The sequence below is a fragment of the Salmo salar genome, chromosome 19 (assembly GCF_965601325.2).
Source record: "Salmo salar chromosome 19, fSalSal1, whole genome shotgun sequence".
Classification (NCBI taxonomy): domain Eukaryota; kingdom Metazoa; phylum Chordata; class Actinopteri; order Salmoniformes; family Salmonidae; genus Salmo; species Salmo salar.
In genome coordinates, this window is record NC_138309.1 from 38,907,761 (window position 1) to 38,935,000 (window position 27,240).

The 27,240-nt window shown below is 42.9% G+C and overlaps 1 protein-coding gene across 1 annotated transcript in view; it reads right to left on the minus strand.

The window, feature by feature from the left end:
- Positions 1–7,919: 7,919 nt before the first annotated feature.
- The window catches only part of jag1b (jagged canonical Notch ligand 1b), an 85,256-nt gene continuing 65,935 nt past the window's right edge, over positions 7,920–27,240 (minus strand). Inside the window, exons 21-26 of the mRNA XM_082965519.1 lie at positions 26,565–26,678; positions 25,938–26,047; positions 25,465–25,713; positions 19,384–19,515; positions 18,127–18,277; positions 7,920–10,822 (exon numbers count right to left, since the gene is read on the minus strand). Of these exons, the coding sequence (XP_082821645.1) occupies positions 10,257–10,822; positions 18,127–18,277; positions 19,384–19,515; positions 25,465–25,713; positions 25,938–26,047; positions 26,565–26,678 (1,322 nt within the window). The 3' untranslated portion in view covers positions 7,920–10,256. The remainder of the gene's footprint in view (positions 10,823–18,126; positions 18,278–19,383; positions 19,516–25,464; positions 25,714–25,937; positions 26,048–26,564; positions 26,679–27,240) is intronic.

A 27,240-nucleotide genomic window follows, 5' to 3' on the forward strand; every position in this document is an offset into this window, starting at 1 on the left:
TCAGATTTCTCCATTCAAATCTGATATTAACATTAGAATTACTCCACAATACTGACGACAGATCAGCTCCTAGAGACACATGATCACCTGTGGCTGCATTTTGAGGTTGCTTATTCGAATACTTAACCCAACAATAATGCACTAAATCAGGTTTGACACATTATTGGGCTCATATTGATACACATCATCCAATATATTGAGGGATAAATTAGACCGTAGCTTGGCAAAATAGCACTCAATTGATTTCCATATGATTAAAATGTACAGGCCAGTGTAGGTTATTTATCTTTAAATGCAGTCATCTGGGTTTTCATTTGATGCATCTTTTGTCCTTTTGTTTATTATAACAATAAAAAATTTAAAATATTGTAACTTTGTATTTGTAACTTGGTTCTGAAGTTATCGGTGGTCACAGAGAGACCGATAAACATCTTGATTTTCTGTTTAGCAGAGATCTGTGTATATAGTGACGCACAATTGGCCAGGCGTCGTCCGGGTTTAGGGGAGGGTTTGGCTGGCAGGGATGTTCTTGTCTCATCGCGCAGTAGCGACTCCTATGGCGGGCCGAGCACAACGGAGGCTGACCAGGTTGCCAGGTGTACGGTGTTTCCTCCGACACATTGGTGCGACTGGCTTCCGGGTAAAGTGGGCGTTGTGTCAAGAAGCAGTGCGGATTGGTTGGGTTGTGTTTCGGAGGACGCACGGCTCTCGACCTTCGCCTCTCCCGAGTCTGTACAGGAGTTGCAGTGATGAGACAAGACTAACGACCAATTGGATACCACGAAATTGGGGAGAAAAAAAGGGTAAAACAATAAAAGAATAAGAAAAGCATCTAACGACACACAGTGGTTCTTTAAAAGTTTTGAGCTTATGCCGCGGCCGTTAGTGGTAGATGGTGGCATTCTGTCATTGCACCACACTATCACAAGGGGGAGTTAGAACGCTGATCTATCGGTTGTCTGAACTGTGGCAATTAATGGACTATCTTTTCATAAATTAATGGAGGTGTTTTCAGTCTGAGAGTCTCTCACTAGAGTCCTGCATCAGGCAACAACAACAAAAACTGTCGGTGGTCCTGGAGTTTAGAGAAAACTTTGGTAAATACAATGGGGGAATTACACTTGACATGTGGACTGACCATTTTTGAAAAATAGGCACGGCGGGCTTTTGGTTTCTCTTCCTTTAAACCAGAAAGAACTAATTCTAAATAACAAACTGGCTTTATTTACCGCTGTGTGAAAGTGACAGCCCCTCTATAGAAAGTGAGTTTTTGAAACACAGAGTCCTTCTTTGCTGATGTGAAGAAGAAACGGAATGAAAGAGTCCAGCGAGGATATGTCAGCGTAAAGCTTTGGATCATAAATAAATAAGTGGCAATTTTCTTTCTGATAGTCTTTTTAATAAATAAATGTTTTGACTGTTTTGAGCAAGTTAATCTGCACATGTGGTGTGTGTTAAATTATTTGTGACATTGTGGTTACAATGAAGAATGTAAACAAAATAAATCCTATTCATAATGTATAATCAGGTGCGTGTTGCAAGCCTTATTTTTTTGTATTCATTTATTTTATCTCCAGCGCTCACATCACTCCGCCTCATGGCCTCAAACTGCACCATTTTGTTTCTTTCCATCGCCCACACGTACTTTAAACATTTGGGATAATAAAGCATTTAAAGGCTGACATTGGTTGATTTTAATACTACTGACAGGCAAAATTGTAACTCCACTCATAACTTTTGGAATGTCTTAGCATTCCCAGAAGGCCTGGATTGTTATAACCTACTGCAGGCCTAAAACCCATCAGTTTAACCTTTTTGTAATTAATGATTATATTGAAGACAGCCTCTTAATGAGTTCCGAGAGCCGATCTGTTATCCAACAATTATTTTTAACTCTGCATTATAATTATATAAATGCCCTTTAGATATTCTCTGTAAGGTTTTACATTTATAACTCAATATAACAGAGCAGATGTATGAAAAATGCCCCTTAGATATTCATTTAGAATCCTGCTATTAAATCAACAGGGACATTTTATTGATCTGCAAGTATTTTTATTTAGAATTTATTAATTAAATGTATTTAAAATTATTTCAAATGTAATGAATTCTGAGAGCCGTGTCATACCAATATATTATTGGATTATTCACCATGGCAACCACTTGTTAGTATAACATTGAAAATTATGTGCGTTTTTTAAAAATCAAATTCAATAATATATTTGTACCACTGTAGATGCTGTGTTTTTATTTACAGTAGTGATGGACAGCTGGAGGCATTTTGTAGGCTGTGAATTCTGTAAACAACGTTTCCATGATGGGCTATTAGCAGGACAATAGACTCTTCATACTTTTACAAAAGGATAGTCTAATAGCTCGGCTAGTTGTGAAAACAAAGCCCCCCAACTTGAAATCATCTCTAAAATATTGTTTTTTAAACCATTTAAAGCCATAGAACGTTGGTTGCAATTTCAGTTTAATCCACTAGAAAAAATAATAATACAACAAATAGTGTGGTTAAACAAAAAAATACTAATTGATAAAAATGTTTTAAAAAGGTATAATCTTTGTAAATTACATCATAAATAGGACTGGTGGAGTTGTGTCAGACAGGCAGCAAACACAGATTTATGGAAATGTCTGCTCTGCCCAACATTACAACCAACTAATTGCAGCATTACCACAAAAATGGAAGAGGCAAGTGGAAGGGGGAAAAAGTAAGGAACTTGTCTGTCGGCCCTGCATTAAAGACCAAAATTAGTTAAAGAGAATTATGATAAATAAAAATATATACCAGTTTCATTTAAGGACCAAAAAATTGACAGCTATGCCATATAAATTGCAAAATAGTTGGGAAGAGATTTTTGATGAACCTATTCCATGGCACATAGTTTATGAATTAACACGCAAACGACACCGGATTCAAAACTCAGAATTTTTCTATTTAAATTATTATACAAAATTCTTGCAACCAACAGAATGTTATATTTATGGGGATGCAACCTTCCCAGCTCTGCAGATTTCTTTGAAGACAGAAGCCGCCTCTTAATGAGTTCCAAGAGCCGATCTGCTGTCCAACAATTATTATTATTAGTGTTTGCGAATAGCACTGTCTGTGACCATAATCCCCAAGTCTAACAGTATTTTACCAACATGTTTAATTATTCAAGAATCCTTTGTCTTCTCTGTGCTGGAGTTATTTTAAGAATACAAAAGAAGCCATCCACCTTTGATGGGCTATCAGCAGGACAATTGAATCTTACGGAGTCCACCAAATGCCTTGTTTTCTAACCACATCTGGATGGATCCATAACGAATTACTGCAGGAATAAATATCATGACAGAAAGAGCGGAATAAAGTCAACAAAGTGTTGCTTACTGGAACACCCAAAGTCATCTATTTGTTATAATAGGATTTGAAGCACCCAGGCGTGGTCAACTATTTCAGCACCGTTTCGCGCAGCTCTTTTCATTTTCACTGAATCTCCGTTTGGTTATTGGTTAACATACTTTACAATTAGGGTGTGGAAATGTTAGGATTATTTTTGCTTTTCACTCGCAGTCACTTAGTAGCCTACTCCCGACCAATCACGTTGTACAGCGCCATATTTTCCTAACAGAAACCCAGAGTGTTTGGTTTTCTGTTTTTATTGGAATAGAAACACCATAATATTAATCAAATTAATTAAGCTACATTTCAAAAAATCTATCCCATATACTATGTTCTTACAAAAAAAGGTTTTAAATTCTCTAGTTCAGCCAATATCTTCTCAAAGATGCCCTCTGGTGGTCAAACTAGCACTAACTAGCATTAATGGCAACAATGGCTGACACTTAAATAACATGCCATAGAATTCTGCGTCAGACCGCAAGCTGTGCTGCAGTACGACGCAACTTCTAAAGGAAGAACCACTGCAGCAGATCTACACAAGAAATCACAAGTGTTTAATCCTCCTGTTGAGTTCGTTTCATGTTAATTAATTCTGTGTTCCCGGTCCAAAATGACCGCCCCATTATAGCTGATTATAAATCCATAATAATACATACAGTGAGGGAAAAAAGTATTTGATCCCCTGCTGATTTTGTACGTTTGCCCACTGACAAACAAATGATCAGTCTATAATTTTAATGGTAGGTTTATTTGAACAGTGAGAGACAGAATAACAACAAAAAAATCCTGAAAAATGCATGTCAAAATTGTTATAAATTGATTTGCATTTTAATGAGGGAAATAAGTATTTGACCCCCTCTCAATCAGAAAGATTTCTGGCTCCCAGGTGTCTTTTATACAGATAACAAACAGATTAGGAGCACACTCTTAAAGGGAGTGCTCCTAATCTCAGTTTGTTACCTGTATAAAAGACACCTGTCCACAGAAGCAATCAATCAATCAGATTCCAAACTCTCCACCATGGCCAAGACCAAAGAGCTCTCCAAGGATGTCAGGGACAAGATTGTAGACCTACACAAGGCTGGAATGGGCTACAAGACCATCGCCAAGCAGCTTGGTGAGAAGGTGACAACAGTTGGTGCGATTATTCGCAAATGGAAGAAACACAAAAGAACTGTCAATCTCCCTCGGCCTGGGGCTCCATGCAAGATCTCACCTCGTGGAGTTGCAATGATCATGAGAACGGTGAGGAATCAGCCCAGAACTACACGGGAGGATCTTGTCAATGATCTCAAGGCAGCTGGGACCATAGTCACCAAGAAAACAATTGGTAACACACTATGCTGTGAAGGACTGAAATCCTGCAGCGCCCACAATGTCCCCCTGCTCAAGAAAGCACATATACATGCCCGTCTGAAGTTTGCCAATGAACATCTGAATGAGGACAACTGGGTGAAAGTGTTGTGGTCAGATGAGACCAAAATGGAGCTCTTTGGCATCAACTCAACTCGCTGTGTTTGGAGGAGGAGGAATGCTGCCTATGACCCAAAGAACACCATCCCCACCGTCAAACATGGAGGTGGAAACATGCTTTGGGGGTGTTTTTCTGCTAAGGGGACAGGACAACTTCACCGCATCAAAGGGACGATGGACGGGGCCATGTACCGTCAAATCTTGGGTGAGAACCTCCTTCCCTCAGCCAGGGCATTGAAAATGGGTCGTGGATGGGTATTCCAGCATGACAATGACCCAAAACACACGACCAAGGCAACAAAGGAGTGGCTCAAGAAGAAGCACATTAAGGTCCTGGAGTGGCCTAGCCAGTCTCCAGACCTTATCCCATAGAAAATCTGTGGAGGGAGCTGAAGGTTCGAGTTGCCAAACGTCAGCCTCGAAACCTTAATGACTTGGAGAAGATCTGCAAAGAGGAGTGGGACAAAATCCCTCCTGAGATGTGTGCAAACCTGGTGGCCAACTACAAGAAACGTCTGACGTCTGTGATTGCCAACAAGGGTTTTGCCACCAAGTACTAAGTCATGTTTTGCAGAGGGGTCAAATACTTATTTCCCTCATTAAAATGCTAATCAATTTATAACATTTTTGACATGTGTTTTTCTGGATTTTTTTGTTGTTATTCTGTCTCTCGCTGTTCAAATAAACCTACCATTAAAATTATAGACTGATCATTTCTTTGTCAGTGGGTGTAACGCCCTGGCCATAGAGGGGTTTTTGTTCTTTATTTTGGTTAGGCCAGGGTGTTACATTGGGTGGGTGTTCTATGTGCATTTTTCTATGTTGGTTTGTTTCATTGATTTTGGCCGTGTGGCTTCCAATCAGGCACAGCTGTAGAGTGTTGTTGCTGATTGGGAGTCACACATAAGTGCCTGTTTTTCCGTTGGGGTTTTGTGGGTAATTGTTTCTGTTGTGTGGTTTGCACCTGACAGGACTGTTTGGCTGTCGGTTTTCTTGTTTTGTTTTGTATAGTGTTCTTTCTGTTATTAAATTCAATGATGAACACTAACTCCGCTGCGCCTTGGTCTACTCTCTCTCCCGACAGCCATTACAGTGGGCAAATGTACAAAATCAGCAAATACTTTTTTCCCCTCACTGTGTATTATCACCTAATGTTGTGTTACATCTTTTTATCAACTTAAGTTCTTGTGAACATTACAAGTTTTGAACTTCTATTTGCTATTTATGGCCGGAAGGCCTCGTTGACCTGAGCTCATACAACTCATTATTGTGTAAAAAAAAAAACAATGTGTGGATTATTTTGACTATAACAAATACTCAGATGAAACATATTGTGCTATTTATCACAGACTACTTTGTGTCGAAGTTTAACAAGGACTCTCTCCTCCTCACCGGTGTCATGATCAAAGATATGATCAAGAGCCTCACATACAGTATATTGTTTGGTCATTGTGCTGCCACAGAATGAATTGTAAGCAAGGCCTCAAAAATGCTTTACATACCAGAGCTGCGAGAAAAGTTCTATATATTATTGAAACAATGTTGCGATTGTTTGTGAGAATGCCAACAGGTGTGGTTCTTGTGGGGGAAAGATTATATTGGGGAACACCACAGGTATACAAAAGTTAAATAAAACACCCAAAATGTAATGAAAATTATCCAAATGTATGTTGTGTGTTCAGATGCCCTGTGTGGACAAAGTCATGGAACCTTATGACAATCAGATTTAAATGAACTACATTTTTCAGAGAGAAAACTTGTAAATCGGGTCCAATTCTACCGGAACACAACAAGAGGGTTAAGTGTAACTTCAGTAACAATTGTTTTGGGGAAACACCTCAGAGATTTAATGATGCTCCTATGAAGGTTCTAACGATGAACTTTGCCTTGAGATGCTTTTGGGAAAACTGTCCGCTGGGCTTTTATTTTGGCTTTAATCCTTACAAATGGCTATCCTAAACCTGATTCAACTGCTGCACTACCATCTAGTAGTCATACAAGGATCTCAGTTTTAGCTCCATGACTCAGTGTGGCACAGTTATGATTTGAAGATAATTATCAGGAAATGTGTTGATAATCTGGTAAGGCCTTGGTCTAATCCTTTCTGTTAAAGATGTTAGTCTGTCCCCCTTCCGCAACACACCACAATCTAGTGGGCTTCTGGGCATCTCCGTCTCAGATCCATAGCCCACTGTGTGGTAGAGTGAAGATCAGGTGATGAGGTTTGGAATATATCATCTGGGTCCTAGTTAACTTTTAAAAGTGCAGGAGTACCCCAGGGATCAATGTTGGGACCAATTCCATTCAAATTCACAAAATGTTCAGTTCACTTCCTGAATTGACTAAATTAAATGGAATTCACCCCAGCCCTGTTCAGGATCATTTGGACCTAGGAGGATATTTCTGGAACAATGTCAATCTTCAGGCCTGTTGGTCTGATTGAAAGGAGTTTAGCTCCAACCTACATTAATCATTAGTCAACTCAGAAGCTTACAATGAGACCTTGTTGCTCACTATTAAGTTGTTCCCACGCTAGTCTGAGATATTCCCACGGTAGTTTCAGTCTAAGAACCTTCCCCAAATTGTCTGGTTATTGGCTAAACATTTTGGAGTAGAATAATATTAAATGTATAGTGCACTACTTAGGGAATAGGGTGCCATTTTGGACACACACATACTCTCTAACTTGTATGGTTAAAAGTGTCTGGGATAGTGTAAAGACCCTCGACGGCTCAATTCAATCAAAACCACAGTAGCTATTTACACAGTAGCTATTTTTCCCATGGTCCAATAAACGGACAAATTTTGGGGTACTGTAAAAAAATAAAATAAAACTACTTCACAGATACAGTATGTTCCCACTTTTCAGAGTATAAAGTGTGTGTGCAGATGCTGTGTTAATACTATGGCGGATAGCGTTAATCTCTTAAGCATTTAATTGTTAGTCTAAACCTGTTTATGAAGCATGTGACAATACAATTTTTTTTATTGATTTGATTATCTAACCTCACGATCAATTGTTTTATTCATTCACATATTTTACTCAGAACATGACTCCAGAACGGTGACAGTTTAATTTCTCTTTTCATAAAAAATATTTAATAAATATTGACTTTCAAAATATTGGCAGAATTGCAACATCAACACATAATACATTCTCATAACACAAGGGTGTAAAAAGGACAGGAAATGAATGTTGCCATGATCTCATAAAGAGAAAACATGTCCGTCATAATAGTTGAAACAGAAACAGAAGAACAGTCTTCCGCCAGCACACTACCAAGCAGGGTCAATGCTTGAACTAGCTAAATTGACTAAATAGTTGTAAATAACTTATTTTTTTGAAAAATAAAACTTGGAACATTGTCCAACTGGGTCAACAACCAAAAACAGAAGTTTAGCAAGTTTAGCTTTCTCATGTCCACTGTTTCTCAATTTTTAAAGAATTATCACGTATAATTAATGAGTGAAAGTTTTCCTTCTTAAAAAATAATGAAGTATGTTAAGCAGCTTGTCCGTGTTTTAATAGTGTGGGCATATAACGGGCATAAAATATATTCATGTGAGTAGACCGCAGCCAATGAGGAAATAGGAAGCTTTTTTTTTTTTTTTTTTTTAAACGGTCTGCTTGAGGTGTTTGTTCTCTCCCACAAATACCAGGATGAGACAACATTATCTGGGTGTAAGTTAACAGAATATGGACACGAACATCAAAAGTCTGGTGGTGTATTTATTATAATTTTAGCTGGCTAACTAATTGATGCTGGTCTAGGATCAGTTTTTTTCCTTTCAGATAATAATAAAAAACATTTATATGAATGTTTTTCATTATTATCTGAAAGGAAAAAAACTGATCCTAGACCAGCATCAATTAGTTAGCAAGCTAAAATTATAATAAATACACCACTAGACTTTTGATGTTCCTAGATCCTAGATAAGCTCTCCTATTCTGAAATAATTTAAGAATACGGGCCCTGTTCGGTTTGTGCCATCTTGCCAAATCATGCATGCAATGGATTAATGGATTTGATAGCACAAACCGATCCGGGACTTTTGACCCTCTACCATTCAAGTATGATTGAGTTACATCCCAGATGACACCCTATTCCCTTTATAGTGCACTACTTTTGACCAGGGCCCATAGGGAATAGGGTGCCATGTGGGACAAGTCCTTGGTCTAGCTATGACTTTATGCGTGATTGGCAGATATACTTGTTTTTCAGTTTTCTGAGTGACTTAAGATGCTGCTAAAAGCTTTTTGTTCAATTAGTAGTGACAAGGAAAATGTATGCCACTACACTCAATCTCTGAATCGTTTACAACCCAAAGCAACCATTTATTTGTATTTTGTTTTTATTTCTTCTTCCCCTCTAGCCTGCAAAGTCTAAGCAACAATGAACGCTGTAGAATCATTAAAAAAAAATAAATATTTCAGGCATTCATTTTTTTGGGGGCATTTTGTGAAAGAAAAACATGTTCATTATCAAAAAATAAACTAAGCTGTCAAAACCTTACATCTAGAGACAGAACATATAAATAAAAAGGAATGATATCTTAAGGCTCTTGATTATTATTTAAGTTAATAAATCAAATATACACAATGATTAATAAAAAATACAAAAATAAATGTACATATTTACACATCCTAAACCGACACAAATTCTTCATATTGCCAGCAACTGCTGTCATCGACCCTGCCCGCCCAAAGAATAAATAATTCTAAAGTTGGATTTATTTTGGTTTAATTTCATGACATTGCTGTGGTATGAAAGCTGAAAAGGCAAACAAAACTAGTTTATACCTACTAGAGGAGAGAGAGAAAAATACATTAAAACTATGTGTTTCTGAAATGGCACCCTATTCCCTACATAGTGCACTACTTTAGACCAGATCCCATAAGGCTCTGCTCAAAAGTAGTGTGTTTTATAGGGAATAAGTGTTGTGTTGAAATGTGAAAACACAACACCTCTTATCCTGCCAACCAAATCAACATTCTCTGCCAGTGTAGCCAGCAAGCTTTAAATGATCAGGGGCTATATCTAAAACAGCAACCTATTCCCTACAACGTACACTTGGCCCATAGGGCTCTGGTCAAAAGCAGTGCACTAAATAGGAAACAGGGTACCACATCTGACGTACCCAAGTATCTATTATATCCAAAACAAACCTTGTAGGTCACAGAATAATGACCTAACAGTTTAGGAACTACAAAACTACAAATCCCAGAACACTCCCCCTGGTCCTCTTCAGCATGATCAAAGGGTTTGGTTGCACGGCAACACAGTGTCTACAGAGCGTGGTCAGAAGGACCACGTTGCCGGGATGACCATAATGTCCAGGAAGGGGAATTCTTTACACAGCGTTTATTTCCTGCCTTCAATGTCACTTCCTGCTATACGATGTAGTCCATCCTGTTCATGCTGTGTGCTGTCTCCAGGACCCTGTTGTCCTGTTTATTAGTCCAGTTAGGATGTTTGGAGCTGGGCTGCACCGTGGTCCTGCCGTCCCCGTCGTTGGGCCCGTTGGCCCCCAGGCCTCCATTGAGGCCCCGGTCTTCCCGCTCCACCAGTGTGTAGGCAGGTTGTTTGGCTGTAACCGTGAAGCGTCCTTTATTCCCCATATGTCTCTCTTTATCGTTGTCCTCCTCCCCCTCCGGGGGGTGGTGTGTCCGTACCTTGGCGATGATCGAGTTCTTATCCTCAAGGTCCTTGATGGCCACCGATGATGTAAGATGGCCTCCGCCTCCGGCGTGTTTCTCGTTGATCGGGTTCTTGATCTGGTTGAGCTGCTCACGCACATTGTTGGTTGTGTTGTCATCGGTTGCCACGGACGACAAGGCCCCGTTGCCATGGTGACCGCCATGTTTCCGACGGCGACGCACACAGTAGAGGACGGCTGAGACCAACGCTAGAATCCAGAGGAGAATGAAGACAGAGGACAGCAGGGGCACTAGGTAGTCTGGATAGGAGAGAAATAGGAATTCATCAACCATTTCATTGTTATTAACCTGTTAGGGCTAGGGGGCAGTATTGACACGGCTGGATAAAAAACATACCCGATTTAATCTGGTTACCACTCCTACCCAGTAACTAGAATATGCATATACTTATTACATATGGATAGAAAACACCCTACATTTTCTAAAACTGTTTGAATGGTGTCTGTGAGTATAACAGAACTCAAATGGCAGGTCAAAACCTGAGAGATTCCTTTACAGGAAGTGGCCTGTCTGACCATTTCTTGAACTTCTTTTCCATCTCTATCATTTACTAAGGATCTCTGCTCTAACGTGACACTTCCCACGTCGTCCATAGGCGCTCAGAGCCCGGGAAAAAACAGAATGTCGTCATTCCAGCCCCAGGCTGAAACACATTATCGCCTTTCTCAAGTGGCCGATCAAGGGACACTGGGCTTATGCGCGTGACCCGACCGCCCCCGCCTTTGGGATTTTTTCCTCTGTTTGCCGAAAAGGAGATTCCCTGTCGGAATATTATCGCTTTTCTACGAGAAAAATGTCGTAAAAATTGATTTTAAACAGCGGTTGACATGCTTCGAAGTACGGTAATGGAATATTTAGAATTTTATTGTCACGAATTGCGCCATGCGCGCGACACTTCTTTACTATTTCGGATAGTGTCTGGAACGCACGAACAAAACGCCGCTATTCGGATATAACGATGGATTATTTTGGACCAAACCAACATTTGTTATTGAAGTAGCAGTCCTGGGTGTGCATTCTGACGAAGACAACAAAAGGTAATCAAACTTTTATAATAGTAAATATGATTATGGTGAGTGCTAAACTTGCCGGGTGTCTAAATAGCGAGCCCGTGATGCCTGGGCTATGTACTTAGAATATTGCAAAATGTGCTTTCACCAAAAAGCTATTTTAAAATCGGACATATCGAGTGCATAGAGGAGGTCTGTATCTATAATTCTTAAAATAATTGTTATGCTTTTTGTGAACGTTTATCGTGAGTAATTTAGTAAAATGTTAGCGAATTCCCCGGAAGTTTGCGGGGGGTATGCTAGTTCTGAACGTCACATGCTAATGTAAAAAGCTGGTTTTTGATATAAATATGAACTTGATTGAACAAAACATGCATGTATTGTATAACATAATGTCCTAGGGTTGTCATCTGATGAAGATCATCAAAGGTGAGTGCTGCATTTAGCTGTCTTCTGGGTTTTGGTGACATTATATGCTGGCTTGAAAAATGGGTGTCTGATTATTTCTGGCTTGGTACTCTGCTGACATAATCTAATGTTTTGCTTTCGTTGTAAAGCCTTTTTGAAATCGGACAGTGTGGTTAGATTAACGAGAGTCTTGTCTTTAAATAGCTGTAAAATAGTCATATGTTTGAGAAATTGAAGTAATAGGATTTTTAAGGTTTTGAAAATCGCGCCACAGGCTGCCAGTGGCTGTTACGTAGGTGGCGTCCCACCTAGCCCATAGAGGTTAAGAAAGACTACAAATGAGTCTGTCCTGAAATATATGTCATGTAACTTGAGGTCCCTCAAGTGTTAAACATCAACAAAGACTGTCTACTCCAACTAAAGGTTAGGAACGTCAACATAAAGACTGTTTACTCCTATTAAAGGTGGTAAACGTCAACATAAAGACTGTCTACTCCTACTACAGGTCTCGGTTTTCTGTCTGCAACATGAGTCTCAAAACCCCGTCCATTTGTCTGCAGCTTCCCTCGCTCCATCTCCCTCGCCCCATCTCCCTCGCTCCATCTCCCTCGCTCCATCTCTCCATCTCCATCTCCATCTCTCCATCTCCCTCGCTCCATCTCTCCCCTCCATCTCCACATCTCCCTCGCTCCATCTCCCTCGCTCCATCTCCCTCGCTCCATCTCCCTCGCTCCATCTCCCTCGCTCCATCTCTCCACTCCATCTCTCCACTCCATCTCTCCACTCCATCTCTCCACTCCAAGTTCCAAAACCTTTCCACATGAATGAAACCCTGGCTACAGCTCAAGGCTGTTAGACCTGCATTGCATTTCTGATAGAGAGGACTGGACCTATGAGCCCTAGTCCATGTGAATGATAGAGAGGACTGGACCTATGAGCCCTGGTCCATGTGACTGATAGAGAGGACTGGACCTATGAGCCCTGGTCAAAAGTAGTGCACTTAATAAGGGATAGGGTGTAATTTAGGACTCAACCACAGGTTGAGATATGTTTTTTCCATGAACGTGTAGAAGGTTAGAACTCAGGACAGTTCCTCAGTGTTTGTCTTTTTCTCTCTCCCTCATCTCTTCCTACAAGTGTGTGCAGTTCGAAAGAGAGCGACAGACCGACAGAAATCGTCAGAGAGAGACCAACAGAGAGAGAGAGACCGAGACACCGAAAGAGAGACCAGCAGAGAGAGAGAGACCGAGACACCGAAAGAGGCCAGCAGAGAGAGACACCGAGACACCGAAAGAGAGACCAGCAGAGAGAGACCGAGACACCGAAAGAGAGTCCAGCAGAGAGAGACCGAGACACCGAAAGAGAGACCGAAAGAGAGACCAGCAGAGAGAGAGAGAGACCAACAGAGAGAGAGAGAGAGACACCGAGACACCGAAAGGGAGACCAGCAGAGAGAGACCGAGACACCAAAAGAGAGACCAGCAGAGAGAGACCAGCAGAGAGAGAGAGAGACCAACAGAGAGAGACCGAGACACTGAAAGAGAGACCAGCAGAGAGAGACCAAGACACTGAAAGAGAGACCAACAGAGAGAGAGAGAGACCGAGACACCAGCAGAGAGAGACCAGCAAAGAGAGACCGAGACACAGAAAGAGAGACCAGCAAAGAGAGACCGAGACACAGAAAGAGAGACCAGCAAAGAGAGACCGAGTCAGAGAGAGAGTCCAGCAAAGAGAGACCAAAACAGAGAGAGAGACCAGCAGAGAGAGACCGAGGCACCGAAAGAGACAGCAGCAGAGAGAGACCGAGAGCATGCTTACCGATTTGGCTGTGTGTGTGGTGTGTGTGTGTGTGTGTGTGTGTGTGTGTGTGTGTGTGTGTGTGTGTGTGTGTGTGTGTGTGTGTGTGTGTGTGTGTGTGTGTGTTTCTCAGCGGCAGCTGTCAGTGGAGGTTTTGTCGTAAAACTAAGACCGTTGACGAAACAAAGACTGTTCTGCCGAGTTGTTCTGCGGAGTTACTCAAAGAAGGAAAGAGGGGGGCTTCACATCACTCTCTCCCTTGAGTATCTTACATAATTATTTACACATTCTCATTTTGCTCTTTTGTAGCTTTGCCAACTGTGTGTGTGTTTTCTATACCTGTTCGCACCTGTCCATGTAGACTTTACAGACGCTCCCTACCCCTTGGCTACAACCCTTCTAATGAAGTTTACCCTGCACGCACAACCCATGTGGAATTGCGGGTCTCTGGCAGCATTTGGAACTTCCTGATCTGCAGTCAAGAACACAGAGTTCATCTCAGCTTTCTGGCCCTGACAGGGACATGGATCACCCCCAGAGAACACAGGGTTCATCTCAGCCTAGGCTGCTCTTCAGTCAGTAGACTTTCTGGCCCTGACAGGGACATGGATCATCCCCCAGAGAACACAGAGTTCATCTCAGCCTAGGCTGCTCTCTCTTCATCTGACTACGTTTTCTCTCATAGTCCAAGAAGCATCTGGTCATTGCCGGTGATAGCAGCAGGTCTGCTCATTTCTCCTAAGTGGAAATGTTCTCCTTTCTCCCTCTCACCTGTCCATCTCCTCATTTGAATTCCATGCTGTCACTGTCACTTGTCCACTCAAGCTTAACATTGTCATTTATTGCCCACCAGGTGCCTTTGGAGAGTTCCTCAATGAGCTTGACACCTTGATAAGCTAATTTCCTGACGATGGCTCACCGCTCTTCGTACTTGGCGACTTAAACCTCCCGACGTCAATCTTTGATTAATTTCTTTAAAACCTCTTTCCCCTCCTTGCCTCTTGACCTTTCCCAGTCTCCTCCCATTCACAAGGCAGGCAGTGTTTGACTTCATCTTCACTAGAGGCTGTTCTGCTACTAATCTCACTGCAACCTCCCTCCAGGTCTCTGATCTCCCTCACTCCATCTCCCTCCTGATTCTGCCTCTTTGACCCTACTCTCCTCCCTTTCTGCATCCGATGACTGGCACTGTCCCCTTTCCTCCCGGCCGGCTCGGCCCTCCCCTCCTGCTCCGTGGCTGAGTGACTCATTGTGATCTTACAGAACAGGGCTGTGGGCAGCTGAGCGAAAATGGAGGAAAATTAAACTTCCGGAGGACCTATCATCCTTTCACTCCCTCCTCTATACCTTCTCTTTATCCGCTGCTAAAGCCCCTTTGTACCACAACATTTCAAGCTTCTGCCTCCTCTCTGCGGACGACTGTCAACCACTCAGCCTATTGAGTCCACTGGTCTCACTCATTCACTCAGCCTATTGAGTCCACTGGTCTCACTCATCCTATTGAGTCCACTGGTCTCACTCACACAGAACTACCCTACGCCTTGACCTCTTTCTCAAATCTCTCCAGTTGACATCCTGCAACTAGTGAGGTCTGTCTGACCGACAACCTGCCCTGCTCGACCCCATCCCCTCCTCCAGACCTTCTCCCATTCCTCACTTCCCTCATCAACTCATCCCTGACCACTGGCTGCGTCTCCTCTGACTTCAAAAAATGGCCCGAGTTGCTCCCCTCCTCAAGAAACCAACACCGGACTCATCTGACGTCAAAAACTATGGATCTGTATCCCTTCTTTCTGTTCTTTCCAAAACACTTGAGCGAGGCAGTTAACCCACTGTTCCCCGGGTGCCGAAGATATCGACAAGACAGAACTGCTCTTCCTTCCGGGGAAGGCCTGCCAGCGCCAAGACCTGTCCATCACGGTTGACAACTCCACCATGTCCCCCTCCCAGAGTGCAAAAAACCTTGACGTGACCCTGGACAACACCCATTTGTTCTCTGCAATCATCAAAGCAGTGACCCACTCCTACAGGTTCATGCTCCACAACATCCGTAGAGTACGACCCTACCTCACACAGGAAGTGACGCAGGTCCTAATCCAGTCACTTGTCATCTCCCGTCTGGACTACTGCAACTCTCTGTTGGCTGGGCTCCCCACTTGTGCCATCAAAACCCTGCAACTTATCCAGAATGCTGAAGCCCGCCTGGTGTTCAACCTTCCCAAATTCTCCCATGTCACCCTGCTCCTCCGCACACTCCACTGACTTCCAGTTGAAGCTCCAATCCACTACAAGACCATGGTGCTTACCTACGGAACAGAAAGAGGAACTGGCCCTCCCTACCTTCAGGCTATGATCAAACCCTACACCCCAACCCAAGCACTCCGTTCTGCCACCTCAGGTCTCTTGGCCCTCCCAACCCTAAAGGAGGGAAGCTCTCACTCAACCCAAGCTCTTCTCTGTCCTGGTACCTCAAATGGTGGACCCAGCGTCCCCCTGAAGCTAGGACAGCAGAGTCCCTGCCCATCTTCTGAAAAACATCTGAAACCCTACCTCTTCAAACAGTATCTTAAATAATCCTCCTCCTCACCTCGACCCCACCCCCAAAAATAACACTTAACCAGCACTTGCACCTCACCCCCCCCCCCCCCCCCTACTGATAGGTACGTTATTGAGGACAAATGTAATTTCTATGCCTGTGATAGCTTGGTGAGACAACCACTTATCTTAAGACGAATTCAGTAACTTTAACCTGTTAGGGCTAGGGGGCAGCATTTGCACGTCTGGATAAAAAAAATGTACCCGATTTAATCTGGTTACTAATCCTACCCAGTAACTAGAATATGCATATACTTATTATATATGGATAGAAAACACTCTAAAGTTTCTAAAACTGTTTGAATGGTGTCTGTGAGTATAACAGAACTCATTTGGCAGGCAAAACCCTGAGACATTTTCTGACAGGAAGTGGATACCTGATGTGTTGTATTGACTTTAAACCTATCCCATTGAAAAACACAGGGGTTTAGGAATATTTTGGCACTTCCTATTGCTTCCACTAGATGTCACCAGCCTTTACAAAGTGTTTTGAGTCTTCTGGAGGGAGATCTGACCGAACAAGAGCCATGGAACGATGATGTCCCATTAGACACCTGGCGCGCGAGTTCATGTTGGGTACCCTCGTTCCAATACGTTATAAAAGAGTATGCATTCGTCCACCTTGAATATTATTCATGTTCTGGTTAAAAAAGGCCCTAATGATTTATGCTATACAACGTTTGACATGTTTGAACGAACGGAAATATATTTTTTCCCCTCGTTCATGACGAGAAGTCCGGCTGGCTTAGATCATGTGCGAACAAGACGGAGATTTTTGGACATAAATGATGAGCTTTTTTGAACAAAACTACATTCGTTATGGACCTGTGATACCTGGAAGTGACATCTGATGAAGAGAATCAAAGGTAATGGATTATTTACATAGTATTTTCGATTTTAGATCTCCCCAACATGACGTCTAGTCTGTATCGCAACGCGTATTTTTCTGGGCGCAGTGCTCAGATTATTGCAAAGTGTGATTTCCCAGTAAGGTTATTTTTAAATCTGGCAAGTTGATTGCGTTCAAGAGATTTAAATCTATAATTCTTTAAATGACAATATAATATTTTACCAATGTTTTCTAATTTTAATTATTTAATTTGTGACGCTGACTTGACTGCCGGTTATTGGAGGGAAACGATTTCCTCAACATCAATGCCATAGTAAAACGCTGTTTTTGGATATAAATATGAACTTGATAGAACAAAAAATGCATGCATTGTCTAACATAATGTCCTAGGAGTGTCATCTGATGGAGATTGTAAAAGGTTAGTGCATCATTTTAGCTGGTTTTATGGTTTTGGTGACCCTGTCTTTGACTTGACAAAACATTACACACAACTCTTGTAAATGTACTGTCCTAACATACTCTAAATTTATGCTTTCGCCGTAAAACCTTTTTGAAATCGTAAAACGTGGTTAGATTAAGGAGATGTTTATCTTTCAAATGGTGTAAAATAGTTGTATTTCTGAAAAATTTGAATTTTGACATTTATTTAGATTCAAATTTGCCGCTCTTGAAATGCACCTGCTGTTGATGGAGTGCACCACGGGTGGCACGCTAGCGTCCCACCTAGCCCATAGAGGTTAAGTGACTCTGGATAAGAGCTTCCGCTAAATGACTAACGTGTACATGTGTGTTTTGTACCTGTCTGGCTGTATCTGTGTGTGTGTGTAGACGGTCCGTACCAGTTTAGCTGTGTGTGTGTGTGTGTGTGTGTGTGAGAATCGTACCTGTCTGGCTGGCGCTAGGCCTCCGCTGCACACGGACCTTGGCGATGGCGGTGACGATGCTGTTATTGCCATGGTGTTTAGACACCAGATCGATGATTCTATCTGTTATCTCCTTTACAGGTGAGCTGTCCATCAGGTGGTCCTCTGTGTACTAAAGAGAGAGAGCGAAGGGGGGGGGGGGGGGGGGGTTATACTGGTTGGATATATGTTATCTCCTTTATAGGTGATCTGTCCATCCACTAGTCTACTGTGTCCTGGGGAGAGCGAGAGAGAGAAGCGAGAGGGGGGGGGGGGGGGGGGTATACTGGTTGGGTATCAGTTATATCCTTTACAGGTGAGCTGTATCTTCTGTGTACTGATAGAAAAACACTAGGGATGGGCATTTGAAATCACTATTCGAATAATATCTTCGGATAGTCAAAAAAAACAGTTTAACTTGGGGACTGGCTTTCTGCATAGCCTGAGCGACTTGGGTGCTGCTTGCTTACATCATAATATAATTGTGTGCAGCAATGTCACAAAGATAGTTTAATTTAGAGAAAGCCTTTTTATTGTTAACATTATTGTTATGATTTATGATTACTCTTACACGTATTGGAATACTAACTAATGTCTGTTGGGATGTTGGAATAACCATGTCCATCCCTACAACACACAGGGAAAAGTGTAATGCTTCATCAGGGCCCGTATTCATAATTGGAGTGCTGATCTAGGCTCGGGTCCCCATCGCCATTTAATCTTACTCATTATGAGCTAAAAGGCAAACACCTGATTCTAGATCAGCAGGAGACACTTTATGAATACAGGCCCAGATGACTGAAAACCAAGAAAACAGACTGGAAGAGAGGGAAAAGGTTATTGAAGGTCTTGATATACCGTGTCTATCAGATTATGTCTATCAAATTAAACTGGTTTTGTTGTTTTCTGCCTTCAGCGAAACACTAAATCTCACAACAGCCAGCCAGCGTATCTAATCAGTAACTATTATCCAGAGCACGGTGACAAATACAATTAAATAGAACACAAAATTGTAAAATAATGCATGTCTGTCTATGGCGTAACCAGGCCAGCCCAGTACAGCTCTGCTTGGCTCCGTAGTGTGAAAAGGGTGACAGATTTATGAAGACTAAGGGAGATCCTTCATGCTTTACTTTGCAGACCATACACTATGTTTCATTTTCCTTACAGTCCACAGAAATGTGTATTTTTGCTTTTAACCCCGAGACACACTCACACAGGTGACAAGACGTGACTTACGATGCTGAGATGGATCTCGTTGCTGGCGGAGGTTGAAGGGTCACAGGTTATGGAAACAGAATACTCAGAGGACACATTATTCAGCACATACAGTTGTCTCAGCTGCTTACACACTGCCTCGATACTCAGACCCTGGAGAGAGAGAGAGAGAGAGAGAGAGAGAAAGTTAAACATTGCCTCGATGCTCAGGCCCTGAGGAGAGAGAGAAAGTTACACACTGGAGAGAGAGACAGAGAGAGGAGAGAGAGAAAGTTACACACTGCCTCGATACGCAGACGAGAGAGACACTGCCTCGATACGCAGACGAGAGAGACACTGCCTCGATACGCAGACGAGAGAGACACTGCCTCGATACGCAGACGAGAGAGACACTGCCTCGATACGCAGACGAGAGGGACAGTCTACCTGAACAGAGCAATTCTCAAATCATGAGGCATCAAAGTTAAAGGAACTGAATAATATTAAGAAATGCTACAGACAGAAGGAATGTAGTGTGGAAACCTACCAAAAAACTATTAGGCAACAACAAATTCAATCCCTTTTAGACAACTTCCTGGACAAAACATTTCACTGTAATAGTGAAAGTGTAAACTTGGCAGTAGAAAACAAACAGGGAAGCTGAAAGGTCAAATGTACTATCTAAAAATAAAAGAAATTGAGAAATCTATCAAAAAAAACCCAGAGAGACCCAGAAAACCTGAGCCTATGACTTCACTATGGTGAATCACTAAAACAATACAGAAATACACTACAGAAAAAGGAACAGCACATCAGAAATCAGCTCAAATGTATTTGAAGAATCCATATTATCTAACCACTTCTGTGAAAATTGGAAAACACTAAACAAACATGAAGAGTTATCTATCCAAAACGGAGATGTATGGATAAACCAATTCTCCAATATTTTTGGCTCTATAACAAAGAACAAAGAGCAAGAACATGATCAAATACAAATCTTAGAATCAACTATTAAAGACTACCGAACCCACTGGATTCTCCAATTACATTGATTGAACTACAGGACAAAATACAAACTCTCCAACCCAAAAAGGCCTGTGGTGTTGATGGTATCCTATATTAAATGATCAAATATAAAGACCACAAATTCCAATTGGCTGTACTAAAACTCTTTAACATCATCCTCAGCTCTTCCCCAATATTTGGAACCAAGGACTGATCACCCCAATCCATAAAAGTGGAGACCAATTTGACCCCAATAACTACCGTGGGACATATTCGTCGACAGCAACCTCAGGAAAATCCTCTGCATTATTGTCAACAGAAACCTTGAGAAAATCCTCTGCATTATCATCAACAGAAGACTTGTACATTTCCTCAGTGAAAACAATGTACTGAGCAAAAGTCAAATTGGCTTTTTACCAAATTACCATACGACAGACCACGTATTCACCCTGCACACCCTAATTGACAAACAAACAAACCAAAACAAAAGGCAGTCTTCTCATGCTTTGTTTACTTCAAAAAAGCTTTTGACTCAATTTGGCACAAAGGTCTGTTATACAAATTTATGAAAGTGGTGTTGGGGGGAAAAACATACGACATTAAAATCCATGTACACAAACAACAAGTGTGTGGTTAAAATGGGCAAAAAACACATCTGCATCCCTGTCTTACCAGGGGGTGAGACAGGGATGCAGCTTAAGCCCCACCCTCTTCAACATATATATCAACGAATTGGCGAGGGCAATAGAACAGTCTGCAGCACCCGGCCTCACCCTACTAGAATCTGAAGTCAAATGTCTACTGTTTGTTGATGATCTGGTGCTTCTGTCCCCAACCAAGGAGGGCCTACAGCAGCACCTAGATCTTCTGTACAGATTCTGTCAGACCTGGGCCTTGACTGAGATTTACTGTAAGACAAAAATAGACACCATTGCCCTAGAACACACGAAAACTATACATGCCTCGGCCTAAACATCAGCGCCACAGGTAACTTCCACAAAGCTGTGAACAATCTGAGAGACAAGGCAAGAAGGGCCTTCTATGCCATCAAAAGGAACATAAATTGACCTACCAATTAGGATCTGGCTAAAAATACTTGAATCATTTATAGAACCCATTGACCCTTTATGGTTGTGAGGTATGGGGTCCGGTCACCAACCAAGAATTCACAAAACGGGACAAACACCAAATTAAGACTCTGCATGCAGAATACTTCAAAAATATCCTCAGTGTACAACGTAAAACATCAAGAACATTCAGACCCCTTGATTTTCAGCCTTATTCTAAAATGGACTAAATTGTTTTTTCCCCCTCATCAATCAACACACAATACCCCATAATGACAAAGCAATAGAAATGTATGAAGAAAAAAAATGAAATATAAAATTTGCATAACTATTCAGACCATTTACTTTGTTGAAGCACCTTTGGCAGCGATTACAGCCGCGAGTCTTCTTGGGTATGACGCTACAAGCTTGGCACACCTGAATTTGTTGAGTTTCTCCCATTATTCTCTGCAGATCCTCTCAAGCCCTGTCAGGTTGGATGGGGAGAGTTGCTGCACATCTATTTTCAGGTTTCTCCAGAGATGTTCGATTGGGTTCAAGTCCGGGCTCTGTCTGGGTCACTCCAGGACATTGAGACTTGTCCCGAAGCCACTCCTGCGTTGGCTTGGCTGTGTGCTTTGGGTCGTTGTTTTTCCAGAGTCAGTAGAAAGGCCTCTTTAGTGTCCTAAGTTTTCATAACTGTGACCTTAATTGCCTACCGTCTGTAAGCTGTTAGTATCTTAGCGACCGTTCCCCAGGTGCATGTTCATTAATTATTTATGGTTCATTGAACAAGCATGGGAAACAGTGTTTAAACCCTTTACAATGAAGATCTGTGAAGTTATTTGGATTTTTACAAATTATCTTTCAAAGACAGGGTCCTGAAAAAGGGATGTTTCGTTTTTTGCTGAGTTTAGAAACATCTCAAGGATGATCAATGGAAACAGGATGCACCTGAGCTCAATTTCGAGTCTCATAGCAAAGGGTCTGAAAACTTCTGTAAATACGTTTTTTTTTATACATTTGCAAACATTTCTAAAAACCTGTTTTTGGTTTGCCATTATCAAATCAAACTTTGTCACAAGACTAGACTTTACTGTGAAATGCTTACTTACACGCCCTTAACCAACAGTACAGTTCAAGAAGAGTTAAGAAAATATTTACAAAGTAGACTAAAATAAAAAGTAATAATACAAAAGTAACAATAAGAATAACAATAATGAGGTTATATACAGGGTGTTACGGTACAGAGTCAATGTGGAGGCTATATACAGGGTGTTACAGTACAGAGTCAGTGTGGAGGCTATATACAGGGGGCACCGGTACCGAGTCAGTGTGGAGGGTATATATAGGGGGCACCGGGACAGAGTCAGTGTGGAGGCTATATACAGGGTGTTACGGTACTGAGTCAATGTAGAGGCTATATACAGGGTGTTACGGTACTGAGTCAATGTGCAGCGGTACAGGTGGGGTATTGTGTGTAGATGGATTAAATTAAAAATGTTCGTCATCAATGTTAGAATAAGGCTGTAACGTAACAAAATGTGGAAAAGGGGAAGGGTATGAATACTTTCCGAATGCACTGTAGGTAGGGATATAAAGTGACTAGGCAACAGGATAGATAATAAACAGGAACAGCAGTGTATGTGATGAGTCAAGAGTTTAAATAGTTAACCAATTGGTACCCGGACTAACTATTTATCAGTCTTATGGCTTGGAGGTAGAAGCTGTTCAGGGTCCTGTTGTTTCTAGACTTGGTTCAGCAGTACGGCTCGCCGTGAGGTAGCAGAGAGAACAGTCTAGGACTTGGGTGGTTGGAGTCTATGACAATTTTTAGAGCCTTCCTCTGACACCGCCTGGGTATAGAGGTTTTATGGGTGTTCTTCATCTGAAACCCAAACTAGACCATCCATAACAGCTGTCAAGAGAATGAGTTAATACTGTGACCGCAATGTAGGATTATTGTAAGATGAATGTCAGAACACACACACACACACACACACACACACACACACACACACACACACACACACACACACAGAGGAGATCATGTGAATCTAAGCTGTAACAGGACCACTGGCGACTCCACCAGCACAAAGCGTCATCACTCTGCAGATGCCTAACAAGCGTGACAGCTTTAGCTTCAGACAGTGACAGCGTTCTGCGGTCCCCATCTCTCCTCATCGAGTGGTTTAGCAGAAGAAAACCTTTTCTGGAGGAAGCCTGGCACCACCCATACGGGTGAAGCATGGTGGAGGCAGCATCCATACGGGTAAAGCATGGTGGTGGCAGCATCCATACGGGTGAAGCATGGTGGTGGCAGCATCCATACGGGTGAAGCATGGTGGTGGCAGCATCCATACGGGTGAAGCATGGTGGTGGCAGCATCATGCTGTGGAGGATGTTTTTCAGCGGCAGGGACTGGAGGACTAGTCAGGATCGAGGGAAAGATGAACAGACCAAAGTACAGAGAGATCCTTGATTAAAAACCTGCTCCAGAACACTCAGGACCTCAGACTGGGGCGAAGGTTCACCTTCCAACAGCACAATTACCCTAAACACACAGCCAAGACAACGCAGGAGTGCTTTCAGGACAAGTCTCTGAATGTCCTTGAGTGGCCCAGCCAGAGCCCGGACTTGAACCTGATTGAACATCTCTGGAGACCTGAAAATAGTTGTGCAGCGACGTCCCCATCCAACCTGACAGAGCTTGAGAGGATCAGCAGACAAGAATGGGAGAAACACCCCAAATTCAGGCGTGCCAAGCTTGTAGCGTCATACCTAAGAAGACTCAAGGCTGCAATCGCTGCCAAAGGTGCTTCAACAAATTACTGAGTAAAGGGTCTGAAGACTTATGTGATATGTCTAAAAAACAGTTTTTGCTTTGTCATTTTGGGGTTATTGTGATGCCATTATGGGATATTGTGATGTCATTATGGGGTATTGTGATGTCATTATGGGGTATTGTGATGTCATTATGGGGTATTGTGTATACATGAGGAAAAAACAAACAATTTAATCCATTTTAGAAAAAGGCTGTAACATAAAATGTGGAAAAAGTCAAGGGGTCTGAATACTTTCCTAAATGCACTGTATATGTACAGTATCTACCTCAATGACCTCGTACCCCTGCACATCGATTCGGTACTGGCACCCCTTGTATATAGCGAAGTTATTGTTACTCATTTTGTATTTATTCCTTGTGTTATAATTTCTCTGCATTGTTGGGAAGGGCCCGTAAGCATTTCACTGTTACCCTACACCTGCTGTTTACAAAGCATGTGACAAATAAAATGTGATCTGATTTGGATGGAAACAGCGCAGGGACACAAAATGTGAAAGTCCCCTTTTCTCGTTCCTATAACGGGAACTGACTGAACCTATCAAGAGCAAGTCGGAGTTGGACTGGAAAACTTTCCCTAACCGGTCGGGATGAGTATCTGGTTTAGCTCAGAGCGATGTGTGTGCTTGTTCAGAACCCGGTCTGTCACAGTTGGCTGCGTTTACACAGGCATCCTAATTTTGATATTTTTCCACTTTTTGTCTTGACCAAATCAGATCATGTCTCTTCTGCTGATATTTGGCCAAAAGATCAGAATTGGGCTGCCTGTGTAAACTCAGCCATATTGAGCTAGAGAGTGACAGAGGAGCTGAGAGCTGCAGGGCTGAGAGCGGAGGGCTGGGAGCGGAGGGCTGAGAGCAACAGGGCTGAGAGCGGAGGGCTGAGAGCAACAGGGCTGAGAGCGGAGGGCTGAGAAGCAGGGCAGAGGGCTGAGAAGCAGGGCAGAGGGCTGAGAAGCAGGGCAGAGGGCTGAGAAGCAGGGCAGAGGGCTGAGAAGCAGGGCAGAGGGCTGAGAAGCAGGGCAGAGGGCTGAGAAGCAGGGCAGAGGGCTGAGCAGCAGGGCAGAGGGCTGAGCAGCAGAGCAGCAGGGCTGAGAGCAGCCGGGCTGAGAGCAGCCGGGCTGAGAGCAGCCGGGCGGAGGGGGACAGTTAAGAGACTGCGTAGTGCACTATATGGAATAGGGGTTTGAGTTGAACAATAGAAGAGGAGGGGAAAAGGACTGTGACTCACCCTGGGCATGGTCTCTTTGGTGAACGTAAACGTGATGTTGGAGCAGCTGTCGTCATGGTAACCAGAGCTGGGGTGACATTTGGTGGTTGGCGGGGAGGAGGGGTGGCACTCCCCAAGATTCAAACACGGCCGGACAAAACACTGCTCCTCCCTGATTGGTACACAGCTCTGACCAGACCGACATCCGGCACCGCCCCCTCGACCTTTGACCCCACCGCTGACCCTGCACGACTTAGGACCACACCACAGCTGGAACACAACGAGACAAAATACCCAATCAAGATCCAGACAATAAGAGTCAGAAACCTACCTGGGTTCAAGTAGTATTTATTTGATTTCAAAATAGTTTCAGCGTCAGATAGGCAAGTTGCACTTTTGTGACTATTCCATTGGTTCTATTGCACCAGGCAAAGGTTGTTTGAGAGAAAACCCAGGTCGATGAAAGGTAAGAGAGAAGAGTAGTTCGTACATACCCTGGTACACACCACCTTCCCATTAAAACACTGACAGGTGTTACAGTCTTCATCCCACTTAGCTCCTTCAGGGGTCGGACGACCGTTCACCAAGCATGGTCTCTGTGTCACTGTGACACAAAGACATAAAACAATCAGAACAATGAAGGCTCTCCTGACTGACTGTGTTAACCTGCCTTCCGACTGACTGACTGTTAATCTGCCGTCCTTCCTGCCTTCCTGACAGCCTGACTGTGTTAACCTACCTTCCTGACAGACAGCCTGTGTTAACCTACCTTCCTGACAGACAGCCTGTGTTAACCTACCTTCCTGACAGACAGCCTGTGTTAACCTACCTTCCTGACAGACAGCCTGTGTTAACCTGCCTTCCTGACAGACAGCCTGTGTTAACCTGCCTTCCTGACAGACAGCCTGTGTTAACCTACCTTCCTGACAGCCTGACTGTGTTAAACTACCTTCCTGAGAGCCTGTGTTAACCTACCTTCCTGACAGACAGCCTGTGTTAACCTACCTTCCTGACAGCCTGACTGTGTTAACCTACCTTCCTGACAGCCTGACTGTGTTAACCTACCTTCCTGACAGCCTGCCTGTGTTAACCTACCTTCCTGACAGCCTGTGTTAACCTACCTTCCTGACAGCGTGGTCCAGCTCTGTCTTGGGGACACAGGCAGCGGTAGCCATTGATCTCATCAATACAGCTAGAACCAAAGATACAGGGAGAAGACTGGCACTCGTTGATATCTAAAACACACACACACACACACACACACACACACACACACACACACACACACACACACACACACACACACACACACACACACACACACACACACACACACACACACACAGGAGATAATAAAACAGGGGTCAGGAACACTTTATGATCAACATAAAGACATAAGTTAGATTTGTGAGCTGACTTTTTAATCACAGCCTCTGGAGAAGAAATAGTCAACAACAGTCTCTAAATCAGCCCGGATGCATTATCCATCTCCCTCCTCTTACACCAGACCCAGAATCTCCCCTCCTCTACACTAGACCCAGAATCTCCCCTCCTCCTACACTAGACCCAGAATCTCCCCTCCTCCTACACCAGACCCAGGATCTCCCTCCTCCTACACCAGACTCATTAGCAGTCATGTAGAGAGCTGAAGGCTGGACCTGCAGAACAAAGCCTTGTGAACAGACCCAGGATCTCCCCCCTCCTACACTAGACCCAGGATCTCCCTCCTCCTACACCAGACCCAGGATCTCCCTCCTCCTACACCAGACCCAGGATCTCCCTCCTCCTACACCAGAC